We start from the raw sequence: 21,911 nt of genomic DNA, 5'->3' as shown, positions 1-21,911 counted from the left end.
AAATAATACTTATATATTTTATTATAGTTATATTTATTATTAAAACTATATTTATTATTATACATATTTATTATTTATATATTTATTATTAAAACTTTTTTGATTCAACTTTTAAAAAAACTATTAAAATATATTATCTCCAAATTAGTTTCCCATTTTTCTGAACAATATTTCGGATATATGTATATTGGTTCTCCTCTACTAAATCTTAAAATCGACCTTAAGCTTTCCAAGAGATCAGACAGCTGCTGTTCGTCTCTTGCCCTTGCCCCTTTGTGTTTTATTTTAAATTTTGTTGTATTTTTTTTTGTCTTGGCCATTGTTAGCGATAACAATAAAATGTGGGTGGGTTGAACTTGGACCTCTTGCTCCTCTCTACCCTCACCATTTTCCCCAGGCCCACAAACCATAATTATGGGCACATGGCAGAGGCTATCCTACAGACGAATTACTTTCAAAACAAAACTTGCACAACTTATAGATTGACCAAAGCCCCTGAAGAATCGCAGAAGAATCGCAGGACAGGCACAAAAAAGAATCAACTGCAAGACGATAAAGAAGAAGAAGAAGGGGAAGAATACAACAAAAAAAAAGAACCAGAAGAAAACGCGGATTATTCAAGCGGAGCAAACGCCAATGGGCAGCTGCTTCTCTGGTTCCTCGTTTGGTAGGAAAAAGCAGAACAAACGGCAGTTTTACGTCGCCGGAAGCTAGGCTAAAAAACAAAACAAAAACAAAATAAATAATAAATAAATAAAAGTAGGAGAATGTAGGAGGGGAACGGGAATAGCAGAAGAAAAGAGCATTGCAGAAAAGGGGGGAAAAAGCAGGAGAAGTTGCCCACAGGAAAACCCCCACGTTAAATGCATTTATTTATAGCACATCGGACCATTCTATAACTTCCTTATGTTTGTGTAAACAAAGAAATCATTGCTCTTATATTTATATATTTATTTACCACGAATGGCCGTTACTATGAGTAAATATAAAGCAGGAGGCAGGTGTATTTGAACAGGTAAATGTGGGTAGATCGGTAGCAGGTTATGATTATGCAATTCAGGGGAGTGTAATATAGTTCTAAGTAATTTATTTCTTTTTTAAATGAATAAAAGAAAATAATAAACAATTAATTAAAGCATGAGAAGTTAATTGAAAATTACCTTAATATACTTGAAACTAATACACCTTGATAAATATTTCATTACCTCATTTATTATATTTTTAGCCTCATCTCTAGATGTATCTTCACTTTTACAAGTACACGAATATCTATCGATATTAACCCCAATCGTGTTGCTAATATAATTTCTTACTCCTTGCTGAAAATTGAACCCCAAAGTGATTTTATTCCCTGTAATGTGAGGCAACTGCAATCTGATTTCATTACCCAGTCCAAGCAATTTCCCAAAGGAACACCTGCTGCAGGAGCACTCCACTCACTCACTCCTCCATCCACCCTTCCACCTAGCCCAACATCCATCCATCCATTCGTTCATCCAGTTTGCCCACGGACCTCGGGAGGCTGCTGCTGTGCGTTGCCTTGGCCTTTCCCTTTGGCATCATTATGCCCATTTAATTATACCTTTTTGCGAGAACAACAATTTCCGAATAAATCACTCAATCAAAATAGAGAAAAGCGAATGCCAGACGGACTCGGCACATGACAGGACAGTTTCCCACAAATCGCTCACAGCGAGCACATGCAGGAGGAAAGCGAAGAAGCCGGGTCGGGCCTCCTCCAGACCAACATAAATACATCAAATGTCAAAAAAAGCGAACTTGGCCTGAAGCCCCGGCAGCCAAGTCCAAGAAGATAGTAGCAGGAGCTTCTCTTTCTCTAGGAGAGGAGCTTGTGGAGGATGGAAGGCAAGGCGAAGCGTCTTTTGGGGGCTGGCCACATTAAATAGCAAACAATAAATTAATATGCCGTAAGTTAATAATTACAAGTCCAGAGATTCTTTCCGGCTACTGGAAGGCCTCCTCCTTCGCCTCCTTATCGCTGAGCATCATCATTGACTGGCCTGGCGCCCCCCCAAAGGAATCTCATAATACGAAAAATCAAAAGTGGCATTTTTAAAAATAATTTTAACAATTTTTAAAAATATTTCAAAATGATTTCCCATAAAAAAACCTTAATATTTTTCTTTTCCTGATATTTTTTAAGGCACAATTATTTTTATATATTTTATTTAAATAAAATCTTTGAAATTTAGAATTCATTTAAACAAATCTCATGACTTACATCAAATTTCCCTGTTAATTAACTCAATATATAAACATAAAATGCTTTAAATGAAATTCCATTTATCTTCAAATGGCACTAGATTCTCCTAGAATCCATTTCCATTTCCCATAAACCCAAATCAAGTTGTATTCCTATTTTGTTATATTTCCCATTCCATTCCCCCTTTCTATTTTATGTTTATCTGGCTTCTTCGGTCACTTATTAACGGCCCGCACAGCCTTCTTTAGCGTTAATTAATTTGGCAACAGTTCAACAAAAGTTTACATAACAGCAACGGAAACCGTTATTGCAACAGCCGTAGCAGCTATAGCAACTTGCTAGACAACACACTCATCATTTTCTGCGAAAAAACCACACAGAACGAATGTTGAATCTTTTCTCCTTCTCAGCCACAATTCTTCGCAACAAGCTGACAAACATTCCAGGCAAACAAAAAAATATATGTTCCTTTATTTGCCAAATGCATTGAACATTTTCAATTCCTCGGATGCAAACGAAGAAGATGCAAAGAGAACCTCTTGTTGGGTCATTTGTCAACATTTGCAGGGAGTATCAAATGTCGGCAATAAAGGGGAAATATTAAGGCAGACTAGTAGTAACCATGACAAATGTTAAATAATCAAAAAAGCAAAAAGGAAAGGGGCTAGATTTGAAAAGAATTTCAAAGGAACAGAAAAACGTATTGACATGGCTGGGAAATGTAATAAATGAAGTTTTATTGCTGTTGCTTGTGGGATTTTGCTTTTATTTTTAAAATGTACTTGAACAAGAAGGTTTTTTATTTAAAAGAAATATCCTCATTTCCACCATAACAAGAGAATATATATGAATAATATTCGGTAAGCACTAAAATATCTATAAACAAAACCAGAATTTATAATTCTATGATAAAAAGAGAATTAGGACAGTGTGACCAAAAGTTGATTATTTACAAATTTAGTTATTATAATTTTCTACTACACTATCTCGTAAAAACCACAATAAAACAAACTATAAACAGGAAACACAAACACTTAAATTTAACGACAGTAAAACAATAACGGATAATCCTTGATTAAATAGACCTAGAATAGAATAGAAAGTGTGGCCAAGTGTCTCAAATTTACTTTCAAATATCTTGTAAAAACCACAAATCAAGAAAATCAAACAGGATTTAGCAAGCACTTAATTTTTTATATAAAAAAAGTATACAAAATTTACAACAAATCGTAAAAGTCAGTATATTTCTACAAAATGGTAACAGTCCCCTCAATCTAGCCTTTTATATGATCCATAACCGTTAATAAGTCTAATTTTATCTGCTGCTCTCCCAGCATAAAAGTCAATTAAAGTGCAATTCCCGAGTAAGAAAAAAAACAGAGCTCCTAAAAGAATGGAAGTGATAGAGCCATCAACAAATCAAGCACTTGGAATGACTTAATAACATCAGGAATCATCAAGAATCAGCCAAATAAATGAGACGAATGAGACGAGACTCGAGCGGAGATCCCCAAGATAGCCAAATGACTTAATGCGAGTGGAACTGTAAAAAGTTCCACATGCCACATGCAACATGTGTGTGAACCCGCATAAACCGGAGAAGGCAGAAAAAAAGAAAAAAAAATAAATAAAGCGGGCAACTAAAATCTCGATCTAGATCAGGAAGGAAATCAAGAGTCGTTATAATTGATTAACTGCAACAGAGTGCAGCGACGGGGGCAGAGAAACGCGAGAAGAGGCGGCCGTAAAGAGAGCCATAAAATGCAGATGAAGAAGAAACCCGAAGCAGGAAGAGACCGCGATGAGCAGAAGAATCAGAGACATTGGGCAGCAGTCGTCACGCATGCGCGCCCCAACTGTTGCCATCTCCCTCTGTCTCCCTCTCTGCCCGAAGATTTGCTATTTTCGGATGCTGCCAGAAAGGGAAAACAACCGTTGAGCTGCATCGTTGCACTCGTTAGAGAAGACCAGCATCCCATGTATTACGGTAAAAGCACTACCCATCCTGTTCTGGCCCAAGCGATTAGATTGCCTTTAATAGATACTTGGTCACACTGGGAAATTATAAAATTAATGAATTTATTGACTTTTACTAAACTTTATGGAAAAATCTGTAATATACGATTTTTTATAATTTAAAAACAAAAACAAATCTCTAAAATAATAAAGAAATATTTTAAATAATTAAAAAATATCCTATTTTGTTGTACTTTTCTTAAATTATTCTCAGTGCATTTAGTTGGTAGATAACTTGCCCGCTGGCAGAGGTCATAAAGAGCGGGAGCGGGATCCGCAGAGTCCAGCTAGACTGACAGATGCGTGCAAGTTGGCCATAAAAGAGCCCCAACGAGCTGAGGAATCGAATCGAGCCGTGGAAATAATTTAGCTGACACTGGCCCGGTCGGTGCGCACAAGTCCAGTGTTCACTGTCCATAGTCCACGATCCGCAGTGTCCAGTCAAGTGTCCACTGTCCGCAGTCTAGTGTCCAGTAGTGCCTGGTCTTGGTCTTGGTCTTGGTCGTCGACGTCGTTGTCGTCTTAAGGAAATGCATTAAATGAGTATCGGCCAGACTCTGTCGGCGGGTCGGGGGCTTCAAGTTTGTAATTTTACAGTTAGAATCGTCGGTAGCCAACGGGCAGAGGGAATTTGCTAGGGAAAGAGCGACAGACGGCGACTACTGGTCAATAAAATCAATTGAATCCAGTGGAAAACTCCAGCCAACGAGGTAGTACAATGCATAACCGTTGGAATAGTAATGGGCTACGAGAAGTCTAGATAAAAAAAATATTAAAAATTGGATTAGGATATGAGTGTCATAAATACAAGTGTTCACTTATCACAGAATTCTTATTTAATAAAGAGATAATTTAAAATTACACCATATCCTATCCGATTCCGGATAGCCTATGCAAACAAAGCCATCGAAGTCGGGCTAAAACAAAGCAAAATCGAGACTAGAAGAATTTATCGAGTGACCGGCTGAATTGAATCCTAATTAGGACAGATTTAGAAAGGTAGATAAATATTATAGAGCTATCAGAGCCCAGAGAGTACTACTCGAGGGGAATGTATGCCAATCTATGACCATATTTTTTTTTTATAGATTTCCATAATAAATCTCTGCAGTCAATTGGCCAAAACCAACCCAAGACCGGCTCAGAAGGAACCTAAAAATCTGTCCATGACCTTCTTTGGACCGAGATGTAGAGTGAAGTGCAGAAAGTTCTGGCGAAAGACTCGGCGGGGCGGGGACTTGGGCACGACTTTGAACTTGCTTTTGATTTGGTTTTGGTTTTGGTTTCGGTTTTTTGATTTGGTTTTGGATTTTGCTTTGTTTTTTTTTTTTTTTGGGATCTGCATGAGGGACAAATTGCGCCCAGCATTTGGCATGCAAAATGCGATCTTGACTGACTCGCGCGACTCTCTAAATTTCAAATTATATGCTGGGATGATCGTGTTGGTGGAAACCTCAGAGCTTTTCTTTCACTTTGTCGTCGTCCAAGTTAGAGGTTCCTGTCCCTTTCCATTGGCTTACCCCATGTCCAAACCAAAATGAAATAGAAAGAAGATGATCTTCTGCGGCCTGGCTAAGGCCTTTCTAGGTCGACTTTGGCCAGCGATTAGTGGCTAGGAACCATTTAATCCTCTTTCTCCGGCATCTTTCCATTTTATTTTTGTTTATAATCAAAAGTAAAATGATTGCGATTTCGTGTTTTGGGTTTCATTACTCTTTTTTTTTTTTGTAGAGGGTTTTTTCTAGGAAGATGACCCAGTTGCTTGCAATTTTTCTATTATTCATCTTGCGGTGATGAAAGTTTGGACATTACCATGAGAGGTGTAAGTCCCCTTGGGTAAAAACTAAATTTTAAGAAATATATAAGCTTGAGAGACAAATTATTTAAAGGAAAATTTAAAAGATTTTCATTGCCTTAAAACTGTACTTTAATTGCTTTAATAACCATTTCTCAATTACCTCATTTCAGAACACCTTTCGCAATCAACACACCCACCAATACACATTTCACCCAAACCGCAAAAGCCCAAGATTTATATTCGTTTAACCGCAAAGGCTTAAATAAACACGACAATGTCTATCACGTCTAACGTTGCGTATGAGTAATGTCAACAATCAAACCATTTTTCTTTTTTTTCTGCGGCCGCAATGAGTCAAAGTCCATGACTTTGATTTTTGATTATTGATTTTGCAAGTATTTAGAAATTGTCATTTTCTCAATGACCAAATAACCAATAAAAAATTTTTATTTATTAGTAAGCTTTAAGAATGAAAGGTTTTCTTTAAGAAGATTTTCTTGAGAATGATTGGGAATAATATTTTAACCCAGAAAATAATGTAATGTAATGTAATGTAATTGTTTTCAAAATTAATAAAAATATTAAAATAGGAAGACAGCTCCAAGAGCGAAAAAAAACACAAAATAAATAATATAGTTAATTCATTTAATTAAAAAAAATAATTAATATTTAGTGATTATTTCTATTAGATTTTGGTACAATTACAACTTTTGATATTTAATATACGTTTAATTTAATCAAATAAAATTGAAAGCAATTTAAAATTAAGTATTGTAAACTTTAAATATTTTTTTCTTTACCAAAACATAATGTTATTATATCTTAAAAAAATCAAAATACAGCAAAAATATTCCCTTTTTTACTTAAGCCAAAAGTAAACAAGAAAAAGTCAATAAATTTCAACAAAAATATTTATTTTTTTCAGGCTGTTTAATAAAAAATTAAAATGAATTTAAACCAATTTAAATAAAAACATTTTCTACCTTGTTTGGCTATTAGAGCAGCTCGTCTTTGTAGGCGATACATCTCGTTTGCTGGGTTTCTGCTAAGTATTCTCTGGAGAACTTCACTTGGTTAACGTTGCTTAAAAACTTCACAAAACCGAACAGTTCATTGTTGGAGGACTTGTATTGTTTATCTCCGGCTATTTATAAAACTATTCTTAAACACTTTTTAGCTACACCCGCGCCACACTCAGAGTTTCAGAGTTTCGGTTTTCTGTTTTCTGGTTTTTCTGGACAAAAATCGAGTAACGAATGCCGCTTGAGACCGCTTGGACCGCTTGAGATGACGTGCAAAATTGAACTGAACTGAAAATTGAACTTCCTGCTGCTGAGCTTGCAAAAAAACAAAAAAGAAAAAAAATCCAGAAGCAACAGAGGGAGAGGAGCGAAGCGGAGAATGGCGAAAAATGTTATATCTCGAGATCGAAGAGGCGAAAACCTCGTGTAGGAGTTTGCGAATCCCGAGAATCGAGAATTGAGAATCGACAAGCAACTGCAACTTGTTTGGCCATCTCGGGGCTCTCTCGTTGAGAGCGATCTTTTTTGCAACGAAAAACTATAGCCAAGATCTTCAACGAGGCATAAGGTAAACAAAACAGGCTATAAGCAGCAAAAAAAAACGAATGCAGAATCTCGCCAGAGAGAAATAGTGGGGTATCTGCAGGGTCCCCCAAGAAGAACTCGTTTCCATTGTCCATAGTTGGCTTTGTGCGGCGATCCGGCATTAACTTGTATAGTATCTCTGAAGCTAAGAGATACATTTGTATCTAAGAGAGAGCTAAGAGAATCGGTTCGAAGTGAACCTCTTGCTAGATCGGTTCGGCTCGAACAGGTTGGACTTGCAACGACTTGGCAGTGAACTTGAAGCGTTAAAGGTTGTCGCGATCTTGAAAAAGCTATCAAGGGATTTTTTGCTAAGGGAACTGTGGTTTATTTAATTTAATTTAATTTTTTTGCAAGGGGTTTTCATTTAGAAAAGTGTATAAATAGGATTTTAAAAACTAATTAAAGACAGGTTAAAGAATAATATAAAACCCTTTAGATAACGGTCAATATATACCTGGTTTAGAAAAGAAATTCCAGAAAATATGGTAGTAATAGGGTTCCTAAGAACATAATTATAAATAACCCTGTTTAAGATGCTTACTTACTAAAATCCATCTTCATTTGTCATTAAGAAGTCGGATATAACTTTAGTCTTTGACATTTAATACAAATTAATTTGTCAAGTCTGTCAAAAACATGACCTTGTTATATGTGGCTGATCTTCTTGTGATTGATTTTCAAGCTACTGACATTTAACGTTAATATGCGAATATAAACGAGTAAGCAATATGTTAATGATTTGTTAACTACCCGTATCTTTTAAACAACAAAGTGCGCTATTAATCTACAAAGTAAACGAAAGTCCCTTTCCTATTTCATCTCCCAATAAGTACAAACCATAAAGTAGTTCATAAACAAAATGCTTAAGAATCTATAACTACCGTGTAAATACCTCTTCCCCTTCGAAAGCAGTTGACAATTTCAATCCAATAAAAACGTAACTAAAAGTTGACACATAAAACGAGATAAGAGGTGCTTTTCGAAATCAATAATCAGATCGTTGTCGTTGCGTGTAAACGAGCCATCAAAAGTCGTTAAAATTAGCCCTCTTTGGCCCTTGTGTATGTGTCTCTCTCTACCAAAAGGCAGTCGTAAAAGTTAAGAAACCGAAGCGATCCTCGTAGCAAATGTGCCATAAGCCATAAACCGAGATTTGATAGTTGCATTTAACCAATAAAAATTGATACTGACTACGGAGGAGAACGTTTTACCCATTTTTAGTGCCCTTCGAATGTGGCAACAAAGTTGATGTCTTGACAACTCAACCAAAATACAAAAATCTAGCAGAACACCCAAACAAAAAAAGTTAACATGGAAAAAAACCTATAAAGCGTGAGAACATATATATTCATAGGTAAATTGAGATCTCTATCTCAACCATCGGGTTGTAAATCTTCCTCAGCTCGAATCACGGAGGCCAAAACACAGGTTTTGCCATGTAAATTTCATTCTTTTCTTCTTCGTGTCTAGCTACCAAAAAAAATCAAATATTTTGTCAGTAGGGGCAAAATAAATTGCTTTGGCTGCAAACTTTGACCCAATTCGGTTTTGGACTAAGGGATATATATGCGTAAAGATATCTGCAGAGTCAGTCTTAAAGTGGTAACGAGTTTCATTTGTTTTTCTACAAGTTTGTTGAACCTGATTATGTTTTTCGGTGTAGGGGGCGTTTCTGCGGCTGATCTTTGGTTGAAGATTTTGTTTAAAAAAAATTTCAAGCCGAAACAAGGGAGCTTTATTAGCATTGTGTTGGATTCTATGCCTATGAGGTTGAAAATTGACAAATAAATATATTTCTGAAATGTTTCTTAATTTTTTTATGGTTATATATTCTTGTCAGACTTAAAACTTTGTTTAGAAAACAAAGAACAATTTTTTAGCGAATATTTAAATATTAAATATAATATTTAAAATATATTAGAATAAAATAAGAAATATTATGCTTATTTCCTTGTACTAATAATGGTCTAATAATTCGTATTTATTCCCTTAGTTGATTTTTAATTAAAACTCATGAAATTAAAATAAATAAAATCATTAATTGATCTAATAACTCATTTCTTCAAGTGCCCCGACAATTTGTCGCCAAAGAGATAATCAAAATGTAATCCACTTATTATCCCCCACACATCTTTTTGGCCAATTCTTGATTACATAACATAATGCTGCCATATTTCAAGAGTCAACAATTGTGCCTTGTGCCTTGTGCCAATTGCCACTCGACTTGAAGTGGAATGGACCGCAAAAAGTACTTTATATTCGGATATCTTGTACTCCTCCTCCAACTCCTCATAGAAAAAACATTTCACGAATTTTCTGTAGCATATTTTTAAAAATTAAGAGCAAAAAAAAAATTAAAAAGAAGTCGAACAAAAGGGAAACAAAACCGAAAACCGAAAACCCAAACGAAAACCAAACAAAAGAAAGCCAGACGAGACTTGAGTGCGATCCCCATCTATAGAGTACCAAATCTACTTATTTTCGCATACAAAAATCATTAAATGCGATCATTGAACTGCGAGAAAAAAAGGAAAAAAAAAATAAAATAAATAAAAGTATAAGCGAATTGGGAGAGAGAGAAAACATTAGCCAACATCATCGCTTTAAAAATACAAAAATTATGGAATCTCGGGATGGCAGGGAGCCCGAGAAAAAATAAAGATTAGCCAGCGCAAATCAATAAAAAGAAGAAAATTAATCAAAAGAGCTTGCTCAAATTTGTCACACAATTAAAATAAATTATTTAAGATTCTTTCCAATCATTAATTTCAATTTATAAGCCGCCGCGTATTTCAATTGGCATTTAATTGCGTTGAGAGGTTAAAGAATTCATTGGCGACAGCCGCCAAACAATCGATACAATTTCGATTCCCACTTCTTTACTTCCAATTTCAATTTCGTTCTCGGTTTCGTTTCGTTTTTGGAATGCCTAAAGCATTCTGACCTTCAGCACTCATTGAGATTTCTCGTTCACTTCACTTTATTCGGTTGATTTACTTTATTTACTTTATTTTCTCATTTATTCAGATATTTATGTCGATTATTATTGAATTTCCATTTGGGATTTTGTTGTTCTTTTTGCCGAGTTCTAGGCCTTAAAGAGTTCAATGGTTTAATTAGAGTTGATAAATTATTAAAAGATTGGGAATAATTTTGGAATAAATAATTGAGTTTTAAGGTGGAAAAATGGTTTGATAAGATACATATTTTTCTGACAATTATAAAACCCTTTTTAAAGGTTTGATTTAATTATACCCTTGCAGGGTATTATAATTTCAGTCAGAAGTTTGCAACGCAGTGAAGGAGACGTTTCCGACCCTATAAAGTATATATATTCTTGATCAGCATCAACAGCCGAGTCGATCTAGCCATGTCCGTCTGTCCGTCTGTCCGTCTGTCCGTCTGTCCGTTTCTACGCAAACTAGTCCCTCAGTTTTAAAGCTATCTGAATGAAACTTTGCATATAGTCTTCTATATACTCTCACTGCTATATATGTCGGAATGGGCCGGATCGGACGACTATATCATATAGCTGCCATACAAATGTTCGATAAATTTTTGGAAATAAAATTATAACTTGGCTGTTTTTCAATATTATTCCACCATTTTTGGGATGAAGCCTTTTTTTATTATTCCATAATTTTGGTAAAAATTTTATGAAAATCTGACCACTATATCTTATAGCTGCCATAGGAACGATCGGTAAATTAATCGAAAAAAATTATAACTTCGTTGTTTTTCAACGTATTTTAATCTACTTTGACACATGAGCTTCTGGTATTATTTCAAAATTTTGGTATAAATTTTATGAAAATCGGACGACTATATCTTATAGCTGCCATAGGAACGATAGGGAAAGTAATAGAAAAAATTATAACTTCGTTGTTTTTTAACGTATTTTCATCTACGAGATATGAGCTTTAATTATTATTATAGACATTTGGTATAAATTTTATAAAAATCGGACAACTATATCTTATAGCTGTCATAGAAGCGATCGGTAAATGTATAAAATATATAAAGCTGGGAATGTAAAACTGTAACTGTTAAACTGTAAACATAATAAGTATAGGTAAAATTTAATGAAACTCTGTTTAGTGTCTGTTTTCGGCATTATAATTTATAATATAAATATGAAAACCAATCTGCAAGGGTATACAAACTTCGGCGTGCCGAAGTTAGCTTCCTTTCTTGTTTTTTAATAAAGTTAATCAATATTTATAAAAATGTACACTATTAGGAAATGTAATTAACCATGTCTTCTTTTCATTAAAAATGATTTGGTAATAAAAAAAATGCATCAAAGTAAAAAATTCAAATTATTTACTCATCTTAGACCCTCCCTCTAATTTGGTCTCTTCCACTTTCTTCCACGATTTATGTTAGTGACTACTGTCTTCTCAGTGTTCCCATCTTCCCCAAATCTCTATACCCCCCAGTCTTGTTGTCAATTCTTCTGGCTTCCTGACTCTTATCAGCTTATATTTTGCTCAGCCATCAAGTTCTTGTCCACTGTCATTACGTAGATCGTTCTTAATTTCCAGATATTCTTCATATTATTATGGGCAATGATCGTGTCTAAATGAAATCTATTTTTTCGTAGTCAGGCTCTTTTTTTTCTCTCTCTCTCACTTCCATTGGCTCATTCATGGCTAATTTGGCATTGGCCAGAAGACGGCAGTAAAGCCTCGCTAATGCGATTACATTACAGGTCTTGGCCCCGGCTCCTCTCTGGACAAAGAGCCGCCTAATACGAGGTCCAGCTAATAATAAAAAGTGAAAAAAAATCCAAGACAAGTCGGTGACCACAAATAAATATGTGCACAAAAGGTTTTTGTACCCTAAAAAGTTAACCGAGAAATTTTCTAAAGTCAATGAACGTTACGTAATTTCAATTAGGTTTTTTTTCGGTTAGTGAGACACAGAAGCTGTTCGGAGGGGAAAAACACAGTGTTTTCATCTCGGAAATGATGAGAATGAAATTGCATTTAATATTTTTCTGAGCCGAATGTAATTAGGAAGCGAAAGGAGAGTAAAAACGAACTAATGACTTTGGAGGTCATCAGACTTACCCCAATATGATTTATGTTCAAAGGGTTATAGAAAGACATATAATGCTTACAGAAAGGGATTCTTAGCTCACCTGGAATGAAAGAGAAAGAAAAGAACAGGTTTAATAAAGTATAATATTAAAATAAATATTTATTAAATTTTACGAAAAGCTAAGTGAATTCTAACTTATCTTAAACACATCTCAAACAAGTCTGACATTTAGTTATATTTTATAAATATTTATTTCCTTGAGACTTCATCTAATTTTCTAAATATTTCCAAGATAAACCCTTTAATCCCCTTCTGAATCACTTTCAATTTCCTTTATCTGCCATGCGTCGCCAGTCACAATCGGTTAGCTCACAGAAATGCTTGGGACATAATTGACTGATTTTAAAGTTACCAATTTTGTTATGAAAAATGTTTGAATATATACATATTTTTCTTTTTCCTCATTTTTTTTTTGTTAGCCATCATAATTCGCTGTGACAGCAGCGGGCATAACTCTTTATTTTTGGCCTAATCTCAGGGGGATACATATTCAAAAAAAAAAAATAATAATTTATAGTTGAAGTTGTAGTTGTCGGCTTATATAAATGGTAAATTAATTGCTTAATTTAGTGGAATGGATTGCGAGAGTTTACACACAAAAGGCAGCCAATGGAAATATCTTGGGGCCCACAGTTGGTTGTCTGACAGTTTTATCACATTATTAATAAGAAGTTGAGCCATGACAGGGCTCTTGGCCGATACCAAGAATAGGTCTTTATTTGCCAAGATTTTCTGCTGTTCTCTGGGATATACATATATATGTTTATATATATGACTTTGTGTATAGTATTGCAGTTTGGATACCCATTCTCTGGATTCTGTGTGCGCATCTGTCAAGTTTTCCACGCCCTCGTCTGGTCCTAAACTGTCAACGTGGCCATAATTCATAATAAAGCGGCAACGGCGCCGTCGATTCTTGTCGCCCTTGTTCCTGTTGTTGTTTTAGCCTACGCTAAAACGCTGAGAGAGTCCACAACAACGTGGTAAATATACAAAAACACACAGAACACCGAACACTGGAACACTGAACACTGAAAACCGAACGGACACAACTCCACTCAGTCAAGTCAACAAAAGGCATTTTGCAAACTGTTTGCAAAAAATGGAAGAGAAACCTAAGAAACCAAGGGAAACCGAATGGGAATTGCTCTGGAAAAAATTCTGGGAACAACATGGGACTTGGAAAACAGTTTTTAGTAATTTGTATGATGACACAAGTATTTTAAAAGGAAAAATTAAAAATATAAGACAGTTCATGTAAGATTTAAGTTTGATATTTAGCTCTATAAAAGCAAGTCTTTATAATAATATACTAATTATTTTAAGCTCTTCAGAAAAATTTAAAAAAAAGTTATATTCATTTAAGAAATATATTTATTAATTAAATTCATTATATCTTTTATATTCCTAAAAATTAAAATAAATATTTCCCCAGCTACAAAAAATCTTTAAAAAATCGAGCATACTTTTAACAATTCAAAGAGTAACCATTCAGTGTCTGCAATATTGGTAGGATTGCCTGATTGTTTTCATTGCTATATGAACGGCATATACTATATATGTATATTCATATATAACCAAGAGACTAGGTGTAGCTGGTTTATATTTGCTGCCTTTTGTTATCGCCCAACGTCCGTGGATCGAGGAAAGCCAACAAATTGTTGATTCGGTTGACTCAGCCCTATGCAAAAATTGTTCCAAGCTACAAAAAAAATATTCCCTCAAATGAATACGAGATTTATAGTCTGCATTGGCTTAGATAAAGAGTCAATAAAATGGAATTGCTTTTAAATTGTATATTTTTTGTGTAAAAATATAACGAAGAGAAGAAATATAGCCAAGGATGGGGAACTATAAATTAGAAGGATTTGAAAGAAATGAAAAATTGGTATTTTTGGGAAAAATACAGAGGTAGATAATACAATTTTTAAAAGGTTTATATACACCTTAAAATGGGTAAATATATATTTTAAAAATCTAATAATGTTTTGCGTTTTTTTTTAAGGAAAAAGAAATTTATATAAACCCAGAAGTTGAGATTATAAATCTAATAATAGAAACATATATTTTTTTAAGAAGTTTAAGGTATAAATATAATTTATTATGATACATTTTAAAAGAGATATATATATATACTTGTAATAGCTTTTTCCTTTAATATGTACGACGACAGATAATAAGTAATTTGCTTTGCTAATTGATACACTGGAGACTTCTATATCCCGTCTCTTGAATTCACATCCCATCAAGCAACTATTTCCTCCATTCGCTTTCCATCCACGGATCTTATTAAAGATATTTGCTGCTGTTCCTCCTCCTCATCCTCCTCCTCCTGCTGATGCTGCCTGTTGCTGCCCCATTAGAGATTCGCGCTGGTCAATAATAAATTCAGAATGCTGGAAAACATTTCGCAGTGCCATATCAATGGCCGGCAGTCTTGTTGGTTGGAGATCCAGGCAGCATCGCGAGTAGAAGAAATGCAATTACAAATAATATGCAACTTGGTCGTTTATCTTTATCTTATTTATGAAAACGACAACAAACCGACAAATGCAATTTATGTGTTTTTGTTGCTGCTGCTGCTGCTTGCCAATGCAAAAAGGGCAGCCAAGTATTTCAAGGCAGCTGCATCACATAATGCTGCATAATGGACAATGAACCGGAGGGATATGCCATAGCACTCTAACTCCCCAAAAACAAAATAGAAAAAAATATATATGTATAAAAGAAATGAAAAGCGTTGCCCAACTCGCAGGAAGAAGTGGCAACAATTGCCGGGCATTAGAGATACAGATAGATGGCGAAACGAAAACAAAGAAAATAAATAAATAAAAACAAAAGAATGCGAAGCGATTTGTTGAAAGTGTGTGGAAGTGCTTGCACTGTGGTTATTGTTTTTAAATTAGCGGAACATTTTGAGAATTGAGTAAAACAACATTTTTTTTTTTAAATAACCTTATTGAATTATAAAATCATTAGTTTTATAACAAATAAAACCCTTTACCATTTGATAATTTGATCAATTAGGAAGGTATTGATATCTATTTTGTCTAGCTTTGTATTTGTTTTAATTTTTAGATAAAAGAAATAAATTAATATAGCTAAGTTTCGTGACCTTTACAAAATTCCCTCAAGTAAAGACTTAATTTAATAATTTATAAACAACTTTAGAACTTAAATTTCGAAATATATCCTATTTAATAAAAATTTTTCCTGATTTAAAAAATAAAAAAAATTCCCAAAAATAAACCCTTCAGTAAATATTAACCAGAAAACCCTTTCCCACCCACTGTCTACCGCCACCAAAGTCAGTGGCAGTGACTGCATCCGTAGTGCATCATCGAGTGGCATTGAGATTGGGGAATTGGGGATTGTGGATGGTGGATTTCGCGAAGCACTCCTGCTCCTTTGGCCCTGGCTACAAAATGGACTGAAAAAGTGTGACTCTGGCCGAGTATTTCGACTAAGAGGGTTGGGTCCCCGAAAAAAAAAAATAAAAACCTGGAAGTAGGAAGTGAGAGCTAAACAAGAAAAAATGAGCTACGTAAAAAATGAGAAAAATCCCTTTTGGGTAGAAAAAGACCCCCCAACCACTCACACTACCTTAGGCACTCGGAGAAAATATTAAATAAATGAAAATAATAATATTTTGTTAAACTTGAGAAAGTCTCTATTATCAAAAAGGTATAAAAAGTACGGTTTTTGGTTAATAAAAACTTGTTTTTCTCCTATAAAAACCCTCTAAAGAAATATAAAAAATTTAAACTCATTAACAAATTAGTTAATAAAAATCCTAATAAAATTTTTAATATTTTTCCTTGTGTAAGCAACCGGCAAAGCGGTGCGGAGCACGCAAAAAATCAACAAAAATAAATCGCGCTTTATGGTCGCAATGGTGAAGCAGCAGGCACAGCAGCAGCAGCAGCAACTTGCAACTTGCGACTTGCAACAAATATTGTGTTTAATAAGCGCACAGAGCGCGCGTAGGGCCAGAAACAAAGGCCATGGGCTTATACCCAACCTGTTGCCAATCGCAGGGAGGGATTGGGCCGGGCTTTGGGCCCGGCTCTTAGCCTGAATCTGGCTGCGGACTCTAGAGCAGCAGTGCAGCAGCATCTTCTATTGATAGTCAATGACATTTGGTGTTTGGCTTGTGGCAGCGGCACAAGTTGCACTGCAGCCAGCCGAGCCCGAGTTGGCCATAAAAAACAGGCAATGCCAGGGCAAAAGCTTCTTTGTTGCTGCTGCTGCTGCGACTGCTGCTGCTCCTGCCGTGACTGCCATTGAAATCCTATAAAAATGTTATCTTAATGGTTTTTATGTTAGCGAAAGCCATTAAAACAACAAAAGCCCTGGACGGGGACTCTACTCTCTGCAGCTTTGCCGCATGCAACAGGCAAACGGGCAACGTGCAACGTGCAACTGGCAACAGGCGATGTTGCTGCTGCTGCCTTCCTGCAAATAAAGTAGGATTTTACTCAATTGTACGATTGATCAGCAGCTGGAAGGAAAGAAGAAAAAAAATAATAATACCAAAGGGAAGCGAGTGAAAAAGGAAAAGCGGGAAAATATCGACATTGGGTTGGGCCGCAGTTTAGGGCCCGATGCAGATTGGGAGCTGCGAGCTTTAACTATTTGCTTGATCAATTGGTAGGATATGGATGGCAGCAAAGGTACTTCCAGCAGAAAAAAAATATAAAGGCAATGATTGCTGGCTAGATTTGAAAAAAAGTCTTTAATATACAACAAATAAATAAAGTTGGGTTTTTCCGAGATTAATGACTGCTATTAGGGAGTCCTTTGAGACATTAAGAGGTAGATAGATTTCGATTTAAGACGAAGAGGTATTTAATTACATTTTTTTTTTTAATTTATAAGATCTAAAACAATTAAAATATAATTTTTCTTCTTAAACATATTTCTTCTAATATTTTTTTACTTAGAAAATCCTCATTAAAAATCTATATCTGTATAAACTAATAATAAATATGAAAAAGTAGCAATTACTTTCATCAAAAAGTTGCCAAAAATGTTGACAAACTATTGATTAATAACTTTACTTATCTTTTGCTTCTGAAAGTACTGAAATTTTTGCGATAACCTATCGTTTAATGATAACAAAAATTGCGGTTTTGATAAAATTTGGCAATAAATGTGCCAAAAAGCATTCATGGCATTCCAATCCCCTGACAGACCCAAAAATTTAACCACAAACTTTCGTTATCTCATAGTAGCTACATAGTATGTATTTAGTATTTAAGGCCTTCGTTTTCCCCACTTAGCCATAAGCCAAGAACCAAAACCAAAAGTGCTTCTGTTCTAACCACAAAACCGCAGCAGAGAATAACAGGAATTCATTCACACGCTTCCCTGTTGCAGTTCCACCTTTTCCTCCTCATCATCATCGTCATCATCAGCCCACAAAAATTCCACTTGAGCACGACAGATGGCCAAAATAAAAATAATAAAAAAAAGAACCAAAATATATATACGAATATAAGTTCATATATCTGAAAAGCCAAACAACCTACCGCAGTGTCAGGCGAAGCTCAACACACAATACATCACAAATGACAACAACGACGAGGCAGAAAAAAAAAGAACAAGCTCAAGCACAGTTTGGGAGCCACAACACTGAAAGAAACTTATATATAAAAGTTTGACATGAAAGCTATATTAAATAATTCTTTTAAATAAGAAAGAATATTTTGTGGAAAACTATTTTTAAGACATATTTTACAAGCCTTCCTTATAACCAATGTTATATTTTGAAATTATTTTTTAATAAATACATATATATATTTTTAATTATATTCCATATTATTATTATTTTTATAATTTTATTACTATTTCCCCCAGTGCATCAGCTTCAAGCTTCCACGCTATCAGTTTACTTTTTTATCACACACTTTTTTTTATATTGTCTTTGGCGTAATTAAATAAAAGCCAACTGTAAATATTTGCAAAAAGGCTATACGGAAGCTTTTTTATAAAGCATTTAATATGCATATGGGCTTACTTATAGGGGGAAATATGTGTGTTTTAAAAGAAGGAGATGACCTGGAGAGAAGGGTATTCATATTGCAAAGTGAAGTGAAGTGCGACAGCTGCCGGTTTCAAGTGTCCAACAAGAGAACATCAACAGCAGCAGCATTAACAAGCTGCAAAGGTAAAAAATCTCATGTTTTTGTTCTTGTTTTATTTTATTTGTTTTATTTTTTGTTTTATTTTCTGTGAGCCATCAGCAGTCGTCAGTCGGTCTAAAGTCTGAAGCACGAAGAGCAACCTGTGAAGGAAGCTTCGCCAAAAAATCAACTTTAAAAATATTTGACAAACAAAAATTAACAATAAGAACAAAGGCAAACAGGGGAAAAGATGAAGTGAAGCCGAAATATGATGGGAAGGAGTTAAGTTTTGATGGATGCTCAAGGCGAACAATAAAATAAAGAATTCAACTTTTTAAAATAGCTTTTATAGATGTAACAAAATCATTTAGTATCAGTTATGAATTTTAACTGTCATCAAAATCAGTAAAGACAATGTTAAACTATTGGTTTATAGATATTTCACAAACACTTCCCATTTGCTAATTGGTTTTTAGCAATTGTTCGGCAAACATTTACCCTCAACAAAGTAGCCCCCTTCAGGCATATTTCCCCCTTTACAATTACTTAGAAACCTCTCGTCTATATCCCCAGCTAATTGCATTTCCCACTAAATGCAAAATCCCAGCAACAAAGGGCAGCTCTCGCCTGGAGATTCATGCGCTGAGCTCTGGGAAAGAACAGCTCCATTCACCCAGTAGCATCAAAAGCTATTTAAAGTCTTTGACACTTCATTTACAATGAAAATCGGAGGAGTAGGAGGAGCAGTAACAGCAGTGGGAGACCTTCCTCCTTGCCATTAAATGCAGTTCGTGCTAAGCCCAACAAAAGGCACTGGCCAAAGGCAGACAAAAAAAAAATATAAGAAAAATAAAAACAAAAATCCAATTCACAAAAATAAAAGAACACAAAAACTAAAGTATTGCAAGCCATAATAAAAACTTGAAACTGAAACCTGAGCAGTGTATGCTGGTCTAAAAAAAACTAAAAAAAAATCTGAAAAAAGGGAAAACTAAAAAGCAAACCGTGTCGGGGGTGTCGGGACCAAGTGTCGCTTGGTCCCTGGCTCAGAATTCCTGGAACTGCACTCGCATTAGCAGAACCAACGTTTTTTGACTGATTTGGAAAAAAGGCAAAGCAAAAACCAGAGCTCACATATAAATGACCATTAACTGAGAGCTCAAGCTCAAAGAGCGTAAAGTGAACGACATAAAAATGCAAAATTGCGTAGCCTGGGAAACAGATTCGTAGCAAAACTGCACTTCAGAATATACACTGGCAGAAAAAGAGGGGTACGAGTTGAAGGGGATTTTAAGGAATTTTCTAATACATTTTAGGAAAATTTATCTAAAAAATATTTTAAAGTGTGTAAATATGATTGTAAAGTTCAGTTGCTATGGGTTTACCTTACTGAACTATCGGGTTTTTGATTGAATAAATACTGGCAACATTTCACAGTTCGATAATAAGAATAATAATATAATAATTTAATTTAAATTTTAATTTTTTTTAATTTCCTATTTCTTTCAGTGCACCTACACATACTGCAGCAGTGCATTAGTCATCCAACTCTTTCCGTTGACGTCTGCGTTTTATTGAAATTTTGTCGGTCTTCCCCTCAACCCCCTTCCTCCCACCATCTAACTTCACCCGCAACTAACAGCGACAAAAAAAAAGGGAAACCAACAACTGTGGAAAAAGGTGTGAAATTCACGCACTGCAAAAAGTAAAAGGGGAAGCAACAAAAAAGTAAAAAATAAAAATGAAAAGAAAGGAAAAGATCTGGCGCCGGGCGTTTAAATTTATGAGTGACTGGCGGAATGGCGCTACTGACTGAATGACTGAATGACGGAAGGGGTTAGCCGAGGACAGAGTGACTGAATGACTGACTGACTGACTGACTGACTGGCAGGCGGAAGAGGATTCCAAACTACGTGTGTGGGCCCTTTTGAGAGCATATTTTGGCCAGGCTAAAAGAGAGACTCAAATGTGCATTAAGGCAACTACACTGGAAAGTGGAGTATATGAACTAAAATCTTTTTTAATGGTTATTTAAATAAATCTATATTAAATTTGTTTTATATAAATAAACTAGATATTTAAAATAAGGTATTGAAAAATTACTTTTTGTTAAAAAAAAACATGATAAATTGTAATACAAGTTTCTATTAAGGACTTCCCTTGGAATAGTTTTTAAAGATTTTTTTTAAAATTACAAATAAATATTTAAAAATATATTATGGATTAATTAATTTCTTATTAAACCTTATTTATAATTTAAGAAGATTCCAGCCACTGTACCATTAACAGACAGCGATATTAGCCCTCCCAGGATATATGACTCATCCGCCATGGAGTCCCAAGAAGTGCGGCAAAACAAAAGCATAAAACAAACCCAAAAACAATAAAAACTTCTTCTAAGGTCCTCCCAATCCCAGACAGACTCCTCTACATTTGGCTCTGGTTCAAGTTTTTAACTTCCTTGGGTTCAAGGGAGCGACCCAACCGACCAACCAACCGACCACCCAGGGAATTTTTAAGCAATTTCTACTGAATGAAAATTGAATTTGAGGCACATAAATTATGGGTTAGCCTTTTGGTTTGGAAGGCGAGGATATTAGCCTGAGAAGAGATTTTCTGCGATGCGATTTTATGTGGAAAAGGCATTATCATCATCCCCCATCGTGGGCACCATCACCACCACCATCATCATCGTCATCATCATTAGATAATGTTCTTCCCAGGAATGACCTCCGACAACTGAAAGATTGCGTGCACTTGGCTTGGAACGTGGCACAACAAGCCAGCAGAAGATGTGTGTAGAGATTGGGGCCTTCGAGATTGTCGGCGACTGCAGCTCATCAGGCATTCGTCGCTCGTGTGATCCATCATCGCTCCAGACTAGACCATAAATATTAATACTGTCTGCACAAGCGCCAACTTCCTTTGAAACGGAATTCGGAATTCTAATTAAAGCAGCAGCAACTTTATCTCTGCGCCAGATGAGAATGTGAATTAGAAGGGTTTTCTAGGTACATGTATGTACATATGAGTGT

The 21,911-nt window shown here is 35.1% G+C and overlaps 1 protein-coding gene across 3 annotated transcripts in view; it reads right to left on the bottom strand.

Moving 5' to 3' along the window:
• bbg (big bang) overlaps positions 1-21,911 on the bottom strand; it is a 126,287-nt gene that overhangs the window by 57,927 nt on the left and 46,449 nt on the right. The window contains exon 1 of one of the 3 annotated variants that reach the window (XM_070285948.1): positions 7,022-7,320. The exons of the other annotated variants lie outside the window; for them this stretch is intronic. Within the exon in view, the coding sequence (XP_070142049.1) occupies positions 7,022-7,064 (43 nt within the window). The 5' untranslated portion in view covers positions 7,065-7,320. Of the gene's footprint in view, positions 1-7,021; positions 7,321-21,911 lie in introns of those variants that run through there. 3 annotated transcript variants of the gene reach the window in all.

Source organism: Drosophila kikkawai, chromosome 3L (genome assembly GCF_030179895.1).
Source record: "Drosophila kikkawai strain 14028-0561.14 chromosome 3L, DkikHiC1v2, whole genome shotgun sequence".
Classification (NCBI taxonomy): Eukaryota; Metazoa; Arthropoda; class Insecta; order Diptera; family Drosophilidae; genus Drosophila; species Drosophila kikkawai.
Note: the sequence above shows the minus strand (reverse complement) of the source record. Positions and strands in the feature narration are given on the sequence as shown.